We start from the raw sequence: 12,822 nt of genomic DNA, 5'->3' as shown, positions 1-12,822 counted from the left end.
TATCTTGGATGCTGGGACGAGGACTGGCGTGTGAGACAAGAGCATACCTGGAGTCTAGTTTATCACATAGCTTTGAAAGACACTTTTATTAATTCTTCCGCTGTTGTTTATAATTTAATACTTCGCAGTTTATTATTTGAGAACTTATGTAATAAAACCATTAAGGTTATTCATTTAATTTATTAAACTACTTTGGTTTGTTAACTTTGTAATCGCTACCTTGGGCAACCGAGATGGTAACAATCTCTTTTATCCGAGAATGTTTTGCTAAAGGCTCTTGGGTAAACGGAGGTGTTACATATGGCGCCTATTGTTCCGGGCGTAAATGTACTTATAAGTAAAATAAAAATACACGTGGCACTAAATTACAAATTATGAGTTCTAAGCATCACCGAGCCTTACTCGGTCCTCCTCTCTGTGGACATGAGGTCCGTGGAGCTGTATTCTCCCCTAGACTTGTACCTAAAGCAAGAGAAAACTTAGCCTCAGGGGTTCTGAGGAAAGCCCCTCCGATGCCTAAGTCAGATTCTCTTTAAGTTACTTCGGCTCTGCCTGGTTCCTCTTGGTTCCTCTTGTAGAGTTACCTTTGGTCTGCTTCAGTAGTGAGAGAAAGCTTGTAGAGAGTGAGAGATTATGTTTTAGAACCTGAGATTGTGTTGTTGGTTTGATGAAAGTAATCCCTTTTTTCTTGGTGAGGATCTCAAGGAGCTTATGTGGCAGCTCCCACGTAAGCCTTTCCTCGACTAACATTACGTCACCGAGCAAGCGACTTTTCCTCCCCAAGACCTTCATCGCCGACCAGTTGGTCAGGAAATGCATGTTGGGCCGACCTTCGTGAACCCGTGGGGCATAGTCGGCATTCATCTAAGCATAGTTGTTTGAATCCCAGGTTTAGGCATGCCGGAACCATGGAGTGATCTCGTGATTGGGATTCGCTAAGGGATTGGGACGTAAATCCGTGCCCCATCTTGTCTGATCATCAGACGTTTTTCAGGAGTTAACAGATACCGGATATCTACAAGTTCCCACTAAATATTACGAAAAATATTGCATTGTTTTTTTATTGTACTTAAATATTTAATAGTTCCCAGTAAACTTTATTAATGAAATAATATGTCCATAGAATGAGCAAGGCCAAGTTGGGTTCTCGCTTGCAAACAAGGACGCAAAGATTTTGTGTCAAATAAAGTTATATTTTTGTCAATAAAGTTGAAGTGCTCTCAATCTGCTTCCTCTTTAGATTGTCGCATTTTGGGAGTATAGACAGTAAGGACAGTTCAGTCTTACACCAGTTTTATGAACAGCAACTACACATAACAATTCGCCACTGTTTTACTTTTGTTCCTGTCATATAAAATATACCTTGTTTCAATGATTAAAATGATCATGGGAGTGAGCAAGGATTACCAGGATAGCAGCTTTTGTTTCATGCATGTTTGTAAGCGTAAAGGCCACTTGTCCCTCTGAAATCATGCTTTTCATTTACTGTTACTTGTTTTTCGATTTTTTTTAATATGCAAACCATATTTTTTCTTTGAGCAAATGTAAAATGTGTCCAAACTTTATTGCAAAACCGAAATAATTTAGGATTCCGAATTTTAAACGGAAACCTGAGTGAAATTAAGAGAGGTTGGTGAAATTAAGCGTAAATGTCACATGTCCTGTGTCCCAAATATCATGGGATGCCGTTGTCACGTTTCTGTTTTATGTCCGAGTCCGTTTTGATGCTATCAAGTTGGATCCCATAAAGATACATGATACATCTGTAATCGATGACATAGTAGTAAAGAGATTATTAAACATGTAGCGACAAATGGTTAAATTGAAGGCAGACAACCACAACTATAATCTTGAGGCGGACAATAACAAACTATTTATAAGCGATCACGATAGTACGATTTCCATCTTTTCACCCCGCACTAAATTAACAAAACACAAAAGCTTTACTACATTAGTAATCTCACATCCACTTTTTTTTTCTTTTTTTTTTTTTTTTTTTATTTTTAAATTAACGCCTTTTTTTCTCTTCCAGTATATATATACAATAGCATTGGCCGGAGAACAAATCATCACTAAACACCATCTCCTATACTCCCCATACTACCATTCATACAAAATGGATGAATCTTGGCGGATGAGGATGGGAACGTCCAATGCCAGAAACAGTAGGCGGGGAGAGACCGGACTCGAACCTGAGGACTTTGAGGACGTTTTTGGAGGTCCGCCACGGAGCCTGATGGCTAGGAAACTATCCGCTGATTTTAGCTCGTCAGAGTGGTTTTATCAACAAGTTTTCAAAGATTCGGATACTGGAGGTCCGCTGACACAGGAGGGGCAAAGGTTACCGGAGTTTAGGATTCCTGAGCAGAGACGGTCAAAGACGAAGGCCAAGTCGTGGATGTCAAAATCAAAGTCGACTTCTTCGTCGGTTTTGAGCTTTGAGGAGCTTAGTCCTTTCCGCTCCCCGGGTTTGATTACTGGTGGGGAAGATGATGTAGCTCTTTCAACTTTTACTTCCAGACTCAGGTTCAAACTACCTCACTTCACTCTTCTTTTCATTTGATTAGTTTTAATAAATTTATATTTACAGTTAATAGTGCATGAGACCATCTAAAATTTCCAACTTGGTTAAATTTACTAATAAAAAAGGTCAATTACTAAAAAGAGTTATGGGGGTCTCATGACCCTACTAGTTAATATGTGGTTGGTAGGGATGACAAATGGGTCAATCGAGTCGGGTATCACGGGTCATTTCAGGTTTTGGATCAGGTCAAGTTGTTGGGTGGAAAAATAGTCGTCTTTCAGAGATCAAATCTCTCTGTCCATTTCATTTATGCAATGTGAGTGTTTGTCTAATGTAATACGGAATATATATTCAACAAGTCTTGCTTCAAACGGTCTGAAATAAGATAAGATCAAATGCCACCATTTTTAATAGAATGTAACCATTTAATGATAAAATGTTATAACTAAAGTTGTCACTTTTTACCTTGAAAATGATCGTAACATTTTATCAGAAATTAATAACATTTTACTGTAAAATCGCTAAATTTGGTCCGTTTTATTTCAGACGGGAAATAGCCTGTCTGAAATAAGAATTTGCGATATTAAAATTGTTTCTATCCAAATTTTGTTAGCCATATTACGGTGTTACTCTTTCACATATCACTTTCTTATAATTTTTTCAGGCCAATTAATGTCCCATATAGATGGAGCTCAACAACCACATCAAACATGCCTACGTCCAAGAGTAAAAAGAGAGATTTACCAGCGTTTGGATCAAATAAATCGACATATATCGACAAGAATCAGTTAAAAGGAAATGAGTACATAATAAATAATTTCATATTTGGGTTTCCTCAGGCTCTTCCTTCCCCTGAAATTTTGGTTGACAATCATCCGGAGCCTCAGTCCCCTTCCTCAGCTCTGTCTTCACATCTTCAAGACCAACACGCCGGAAATTTGACTAATTTCTCATATGAAGAGAGTATTTCTTACCAAAAACAACATGTTAAAGTCGATGATGATGATCATGATGATGATGAAGATGAGGTTATGAGTTCTAGCTACATTATTGAGTTAAACTCGCATTCGACAGAAGCTAATAACTCGGAAGCAATTGATATTGATGAAGCTATTGCATGGGCAAAGGAACAATTTAAAGGTTGAAGACGAGAGTGTGAAAAATCATGGCCAAAAAATGACATATTTTTTCACCACTACGTGATTCATATCACCAATTTTTGTTTAAGACCGTCTTAATCTAACACGGTCCCACATCTGATTAAAATAGGTGAAAATAAAAGAAAATTGTGCGAGTTCTTTAATCAAGAGGATCTTAAGCAAAAGACCCACTAAACTGATATTACGTGTTGAAATGTTGTATGTTTTTTTTTTGAAGGAAAATGCTTGAAGGCTTCACTCAATTAATAAACGATCAAACGATACAACAACATTTGGAGAAGGTGGTAAAATATCCTCCCACCTAGTACAACCAACGACTCTAGGAATAACGTGTGCTAAAGCATGTGCCACAGAGTTATTGACCCGACTCGTATGTAGCCAAAAAATAGATTGAAACTTAGAACTAAGCTCGACAATGTCTTCAACAACTTGTGAGAAGATGCTCCTGCCATGCTTCCCGCCCTTAATCGCTTCAATAACTTCCAAACAATCGCTTTCCAATTCAACACGAGCAACTCCACGTCGAAGAGCTTCCTCCATCCAATCCAATATCGCGATGGCCTCAGCAATATGGACCTCTCAAGGCTGATTCCTAACCACCGTTCCACCCCACAACACCTCGCCCCTACGATTTCGACATACCATACCCGTTGCTACACCATCTTCTTCCTTCACCCGAGCATCAACATTGATCTTAACAAAACCTTTCCTCGCTGGACTCCACCCCTCACCGGCCTCCCTATCACCCACAGTCGTTCCCCTCCTCCTACGTAGCCCCACTTCCACATCCACCTCCCCTCCTATCCCCTCTAGCTAGTCTCACCACAGCCTCAAGCTCCACCACGACCTCATCAAATACCACCTTATCCCGATGCTCCTAAATTGACCAACACCCCACCATCATCTCCACACGTTTCGCCTCACTCATCTCCCTCCAACAACATTTCACCCATTCTTTTACATCACCCACAACGTCTTCTGTCATGCCCTCCATGTCCAACCCGTCCCATACTCATTTCGCCACCCCACATTCCCGGAACAAATGAAGACTCGACTCAGCATAAGAATGACAAAAAGAACAAAAAGAATACTCACCTCCTACTCGAGCAGCGATGCTAGCTTTCGTGGCCAATGCTTCACTACACAATTGCCAGAAGAAGAGCTTTACCCGGGTCCAAACCGAAGCTTTCCAGAGCCGATTCCAAATCCATTTCTCCCTCTCCTAATTCGATGAACCCGCCATATCCCTGACATCTTCTGCTAGCCGCTTATATGTACTCCGAACCGAATAAATGTCGTCCTTCTCACACCCCCAATACCATATATCCCGCTGACTATTCGGGCTCACCCTTATGTTCGAAAATCGCTCCCTTTCGAATGGTAAGAAGAGGTCCCTGAGGTTTACTTCATCCCAATCCGCCCCATTTGGCCGCAGCAGCTCCACAACCAACATCCCCTCATTCCCATGTGGACAAGGCGAGATAACCCGACCTGTATGAGTGCGTGGAATCCATGTGTGCCCCCATATCCTCGTCTCACCACCACCCCCTATTCTCCGTCTAAGCCCGCTCTCCAGAACCCCTCGTGCTTCAATAATGCTTCGCCACGTATAGCTAGGATTATGACCCAAAGAGGCAGTCATAAATCCACCCTCCGAGAAATACTTTGCCTTGATTATTTGGGCCAAAGACTACTCGGACTCGTTAACAATCTTCATGCTTGTTTCCCTAGAAGGGCGAGGTTAAATAACCGAAAGTCTCAAAACCCCAACCCACCAATCCCCTCAGACCGAGCCATCCTACTCAATGCCACCCAATGAATACCTGTCTTATTCTCATCATATCCCCACCAGAAGCGTGACACTAACGATTGAAGCTCGTCACAAAAGTTCGCCGGAATTTTAAAAACACTCATCACATAGGTAGGGAGTGAATTGGCAACCGCCTTTATAAGAACCTCCTTACCAGCCCTCGACAAAATTTTTCCACGCCATCCTTGTAATATTTTGCAAAGCTTGTCCCTAATAATGTCAGTAATAACCTTCTTTGACCGTCCTATCACTGTAGGCAAGCCCAAGTAATGAGCTTGCTCCTCGACCTCGACCACACCCAGTCTAGCAGCAATAGCACTCCGCCGTCCCCAAGGAACCCCTTTACTAAAAGAGACTGTAGTTTTATCAAAATTCACCATTTGACCCGACGCCATCTCATACTTTCGTAGAATCTCATTAATCAAATCAGCTTCCTCCATAGATGTCCGGACAAAAAAGATGCTATCATCGACGAACAAAAGATGAGAAATGGAAGTTGCACCTGCCGCCACCCTTACACCGTGTAGGGCCTCGTTCTCTACTGCCCTTCGAAGCAAGTTAGACAAAGCCTCCGCACAAATAAGGAAAAAATACGGGGATAAAAGATCACCTTGTTGTAGCCCTCTACTCGGTCTAAACTCCTCAGACGGGACTCCGTTAATTATCACCGAGAAGGTGACTGTGCAGACACAATCCATGACGCGTTGAAACCATCGCAAGTCGAAACCTATATTCTCAAGAACCCGTCTTAAGAAGACCCATTCCACCCTATCATATGCCTTGGCCATGTCCAGTTTGATCGCCATGTTGCCATCCGTGTGTCTGCTATTTTTCAGGAAATAAAATAGCTCAAATGCAAAAGTATATTATCCGTGATCAACCGACCTGGAGTAAACGCACTTTGATTTTCCGAGACGATCTCCCCAAGAAAACGTTTCAGCCGGTTTGCTAGCACTTTCGATACCAATTTATAGGCTACGTTACATAAACTTATTGGTCGAAAATCTCTAATTTTATCCGGCGCCTTCTTCTTTGGAATTAAGACAATATTAGTCTTATTAAGCCCTATAGGAGATACTTAACCCCGTAAAATACCCAGGACCGTAGACACCACATTTGGACAGATAATTTACCAATGCGACTGATAAAAGAGACCATTCATACCATCAGGACCCGGAGCCATCAAAGGATGTGGTTGGTTGAGAGCCTCAGTAATCTCCACTTCACAATAATCCGCTCGTAAAAAGCTATTCATTCTGTCCGTTACCGGTCCCTCCATGCCTTGAAGAATCTCGTTAAATTCAGTCGGTTGCGTTGATGTAAACAGCTCCTTAAAATAATCATTCGCGACCCTCGACACTGCTTAATCGGTCCATCCGCACAGTCCCCCCATCATCAACTAATCGACTAATGAAGTTCTTCCTCTTTCTTTCCCCCGCTCTAGAGCGGAAAAACTTAGTATTTATTTCCCTGTCTTTTAGCTATAACGCCCTTGACCTTTGCCTCCAGTATTGCTCCTCTTGACAATGAAGATTTGCAATTTCAGCGACGATTTTCTTTCGCTTTTGCACCTCACTCACATATCGATTCCCCTCATTAAGCCTAGCCAATTGTTTACGTTTCAACGCAAGCGACCTATTAATTTTACCGATATTAATCTTCTTCCAAGAAAGAAGCTCCTTAGCACAAGCTTCCAACGAATGCACAGGTCCCTAATGCCACGCTCAATTCCCCTGACCACCGCTTCTTCATAACCCTCCTCACCCACCCATATTTGCTCGAAACGAAATCTGCTCCTAGTACGGTTCCAATCTCTCTTCTATCAAACAAGCTTCAACGGCGTGTGGTCGGACCATTCCCTAACGAGATGAAATAATTTTGCATATGGGAATAAATCCAACTAGGATTTTAAACACAAAGCCCGGTCAAGCACACTTTGTCTATTTGCGTCACCAGCTTGCCCATTATCAAATGTATATTTATACCCTCCCACGAAATGTCTTTAAGTCCGCACTCATCAACAACTGCTTGGAAATTGTTCATCTGCCATTGTGCCCTACTCCCCTCCTAATTTCCGTCGAAAAGAGGACTTCGTTATAGTCACCAATGCAAACCCACGGTAACGATGATTATCTAGAAAGGAGTCGAAGTAATTCGCATGAAAGATGACGGTCAGCGACGGCTGGGCAACCGTAAAACCCGTAACTCTCCACTCCTTATTCCCGTCTTTAACATGGAAATCCATATAGTGAACAGAGGTCGACACAAATGTACAGTCGATCTCCTTCTTCCACATAAACGCAAGCCCTCCTGATCTCCCCATACTATCAACCTCAATCCCATTGTATCCCTCTAACTTCTCTCTAACTCTTCGCATATCACGATCACAAAGTTTAGTTTCGCATAAAAATATCATGGTCGGGGCTTCCCTTCGTACCAAAGTACGCAGAGCAGAAACTGTGTCGGGGTTGCCTAGACCCCGACAGTTAAGGCTTAAGAGATTCATTCAGCATAATATCTGATTTCTCACTAGTAATATGCAATCCAGCGGCTCTAGAAAAGCAATGGAAAACTTCCATAAAAGTAAACACAGATCTCAAATCTCCTCTAGAAAATAATAGCAGGTCATCAGCAAACATAAGATGTGTTAGCTTGATATCTCTACAAAGGGGATGATATAAGAATCCTGGAAAAGCACTTGCCTCTGCCAACAATCTGCTTAAATACTCCATGCAAATAGTAAATAACAGAGGGGAAAGAGGGTCTCCTTGCCTTAGCCCTCTTTTCCCGGGGAAGAAACCATGAGACTGGCCATTTAAAACTATGGAGAATGAAGTAGTAGTCACATACTTCATAACCCATTTAATAAATTGGCTAGGAAAATGAAGACTGATCAGCATTTGTCTCACAAACCTCCACTCAATGGAATCATATGCTTTCTTAAGGTCCACCTTCATCATACATCTAGGGGAAGCAGTTTTCCTAGTATAAAGCCTGACTAGATCCTGACTAATCAAAATATTGCCCATTATGCTTCTTCCTTTAATAAAAGCACACTGTGCAGGATTAATAAGATAAGGGAGAACATCAGCTAGTCTTGTAGAAATAATCTTTAAGATTACCTTGTAAACTGTATTACAGCAGGTTATTGGTCTGAACTCTTTAACTGATACAGGGTTATCAGTTTTTGGAATTAATACCAGGTTTGTACAATTAATCTACTTCAACATCTTCCAGATTGAAAAAAACTGAATATTATTCCAGCTGGCCTTGAAGAAACAACTAGAATACCCATCACGGCCATCAGGATCAAGGTTTTTGTCCTCGGGGATAGCAAACAAGGTCTTCTTAATTTCCTCATTTGACGGGATCTGACATAGATTAATCCAATCAGCTATAATCATGTTTTTATCCTTATCAACAATGTCAGGATAGAATCCTGTAGTATTAGCATTAGTCCCCAACAGGTCCTCATAATATTCTATAAAAGCTTGTAGAATGTCATCAGGCTTTTGGCAGCATTTACCATTAGCATCTTCTATTCTCAGCACTTTGTTCTGGAGTTGCCTTTGTTGTATAATTCTCTGAAACATAGTGGTATTTGAGTCCCCATATTTTGCCCACTGAACGTTAGCTGTAATACCGGACATTTGTGGAACCCGTACTTAGACCTTGGACCGCGTGAGAGGAGGGAAAAGATGGCCTTACACTTGACCTGAGCCTAGACCATATGGTGTTGCAGCGGATCGAGTGGGTTTACTCGGTCGAGTGAAAGGTACAATCGACCGAGTGCGTCTACTCGACCGAGAGGAGTGCTACTCGGCCGAGTGAGTTCACTCGACTGAGTGGACTCGGCACTCGGTCGAGTGCCGCTGTTTTTAGAATATGGGATTTAATCCCTTTCTTCCCTAACCCTAAAATCATTTCCCACCTTCCTCCTTATCTCTCCAAACTCCCTCCTCTCTCTCTAGAATGATTCCAATGCCTTTCCCTCAACCTTCAAGCTTGTATTAATGGTGGAACTTGCCTCCTATGCCCCGATCTACCTTTATAAGCGGAAATCTCACCTTTCCCCTTTGTCTTTTGAGTAAATTCGAGTTAGGCTTTATCAAGAGAGACTAATTAGTAATTAGTTATGTTAAGTGAGTAATTAGTGACTTATATAATGAGGGATTTTATGTTATAATCTAGTATAGAGTGGATTGTGATAGTTATTACATGATTTGTGTAGGATGAGACGGTTTTATGAGATGGATACTTGGTGATTTCGATTAGCTTGAGGATTATTCTTAAAGGTAGGTTATCCTACTCGGTTTCAATGTTGTATAAGCATGTTTGTATGTCTTCCTTTGTCATATGCATTCATAAATTGGTTAGTATGCCATATAGAATTGGAAGGGTTGTTAATCATAACATGTGGGATGTAATTCATGAATTGGTCATATATTTAATGTAGTTCTTCCATTTTCTATGTATAATTATGAATGAATTGTGTTGGAGGAATTGTGGATGTTGTTGTTATTGTTTTGGAGACATAAGACGGTTAGGAGACCGTCTTACGCTTGAGTCGCCACTTGGAGCTTCCCACTCCAAGAGGAATGTGCACATTAATGGCTTGAGTACGGAGGGACGCGTGTGGTTGAGACACGACGTCTGGCAGGGGATCCGGTTGGCTTCCAGACCCGGTACATCTGGGCGTGTCCCGGTACCTAGTGTGTTGACTGGTATGCCTGGGCGTGTCCAGATACCAGAGTAGAGGTTGGGGTATGTCTGGGCGTGTCCTGGTACCGGTGTGATGTTGATTTATCAGTGTCTCATTCATACAATCAATATGTTGCATATTTCCTATTATATCATTTCTTGCATTTATCATTGAAACTGACGTTTGTTGTGTCTGTGTAAATGTCACCTATTTCCGGGGTGGCCTGTGTCGATCCATATGATATTTCCGATTATATGGGGAGCAGTTGTTTACAGGTTAGCTTTGGTAGCATGCGGGAGAAGGGACGAGGCTTGATGATCTCCGAGTCGGACTTGTTGATTAGATTAGCTTAGAAGTCATGACTTGTAATCTTTTGTTATTTATCTATTCGTTGTAAACCATTAAGCATTTTATTTATAAAATTGTTCTTGGATTGTATCTCCGATTTCACTACCATGGGAAACCGGGATGGTAACGCCTCAATTGCCTTGGCCGGGTAGTTGGGGTGTTACAAAGTGGTATCAGAGCGACGATTTTGGAACCTAAACCAATTAACCAAAATGAACCTAGGCGTGTCTAATAAAATGAACCCGACTTGAGTACGATAGAAGATCTTTTTGTATGAGTGGGCGCCCTCATATCAAAACTAGTGCCTATTGCCTCGATTGGTCACTACGTGAGTGGTTACAAGTAAGGGTGAACGATATTGACAATGTGATATGATTGCATGAATGTGACACCCCTATACTCCAAGTGCCTTACCAGGACCACTTAAGGTATGGAAACGTCACCATCTCGGTTACCCGAGGCAATGATAATCATAAGACAATAAAGAAACATACTTTAAAAGTAAATACGGTTTAAGTGATTACATGTCCAAACCAAAACTGTTAAACTGAAATACAAAGTACTCAAAAATGTTTAGTAGCCAAAACTATCACAACTATACGACATCGTCTTACACAGCGGAAGACTCTTCTAATAGCCACGTGATGACTCATCCCAGCTATCCCATGTGCGTCATATCATACCTGCTCAATAACTGCTCACCACCCCCGAATGGATCACCACAGTTTTTTAAAACATTTAAAAGGGGTCAGTACTAATTACATAAAACGAATCCACAGTGAAACAAGTATACAAACAGCTCAGATAATCCCCAGTCTCCATATCCAGTCTCCACATAACTGACTACACACTAAAGTGTGTAGCCTTGCCAGAGTACCCATCGCAACAGGTACTTCTCGCCGCCAGTGGGGGACCGCAACCGTTCCCACCTAAGCCCCGCTCATCTCCATCGAGCGATAAACCCATGTTCATTAATGTACATATCCCTCTTGTGACGGGTTCCACGGGAGGCGAATCAAGGGCGTGAAGCCACTCCCGCAAGTGACTCCACTCAGCCAGGGACGCACCCCGAAGATCACATATAGATAAACAGTAATCACAACACAAAATCAACAACCGTCTGAATCAATCAATAGTACGAAATCACAACCCTCTGAATCAATCAATAATACGAAATCACAACCGTCTGAATTAATCAATAATCACTAACTACAGCACAATCACAACACATCATGTAATTAATACTGAGTAGGGAAACCCTACCTTAAATGCAACACTACAGACGGTCTTAGCAGCTAAGCAGCATCTTTCCTCTACGAAACTGTTGGAATATGTGTCCTCCGACAATAATGCGATCATGACTGTTGATTATAATGATCACATGTTTAAATCTCATTATAAAGAATACAATTGGGAAGTAATATTGTTACTGTCAACTGGTCAACATATATCGGTAATGATTGGGTGACTAGAGTTTGACATTCTTCGTCGTGTGACGGTGGTGATCGATTGACCCCTAGGTCATACCTATAGGGCAACACTCTTAATTGATTATTTAATTAATCGTATAACGTTACGAGTTAATTAAATTACTTGAAAATTGACGGACGATTTTGGAAGTAAAATTTACGTATCAAATTGAAATGTGATTAAATGAGATACGGTCTGAGTAATTGAATTGTATGATTACTCGGATGAAATAATTGTTTAATGTAACAATTAAATTTGAATGAATTGTTATAAATACAATCGGTTGTAATTTATAAATGGTAAAATATTTTGGCACAAGTAATTATGAAATTACTAAGTCGATTTTTGTATGTGACGTATTTTTATTAATACGTTGATTTTTAAAAATACATAACAAATTTATATCACATATGACATGTGACATATTGACAATTGACAAAAATAATATGGAATCCATATTATTAAGTGGGCCGAAAATTAGAGGGTTGTTGAGCTAATTATATGTTGATTGTAATTAGTGGAAGGCATGATGATTACACTAGTCACTAGCCATGCAAGCCTATTGTTCATTGTGAAGAACAATTTGTCCATGCATTGGCTCCCCTAAAGCCCTCCTCTTACACGGTTTTGAGAAGACAAAACCTATGATGGTTTTTCCATAATTTTTACCTAATAATATACAAAAGGTTGTAAAAGATTATTCATTCATTCACTCATCCAAAATACAAATTCTAGAGAGAACTAAATCCTCCTCTTCTTCTCTCTAAAAACCGAAATATTTAAGAGTTTATAAATATTTTGGTTCAAT

The 12,822-nt window shown here is 40.8% G+C and overlaps 1 protein-coding gene across 1 annotated transcript; it reads left to right on the top strand.

Annotated features, from left to right (window-relative positions):
- Nucleotides 1–1,849: 1,849 nt before the first annotated feature.
- On the top strand, nucleotides 1,850–3,833 carry LOC141598425 (uncharacterized). Its single transcript, XM_074418167.1, has 2 exons — nucleotides 1,850–2,526; nucleotides 3,189–3,833. The coding sequence occupies exons 1-2, from the start codon at nucleotides 2,117–2,119 to the stop codon at nucleotides 3,667–3,669; spliced, it is 891 nt and encodes a 296-aa protein (XP_074274268.1). The 5' UTR covers nucleotides 1,850–2,116; the 3' UTR covers nucleotides 3,670–3,833.
- Nucleotides 3,834–12,822: the final 8,989 nt, after the last annotated feature.

The sequence above is a fragment of the Silene latifolia genome, chromosome 9 (genome assembly GCF_048544455.1).
Source record: "Silene latifolia isolate original U9 population chromosome 9, ASM4854445v1, whole genome shotgun sequence".
NCBI lineage: Eukaryota > Viridiplantae > Streptophyta > Magnoliopsida > Caryophyllales > Caryophyllaceae > Silene > Silene latifolia.
Note: the sequence above shows the minus strand (reverse complement) of the source record. Positions and strands in the feature narration are given on the sequence as shown.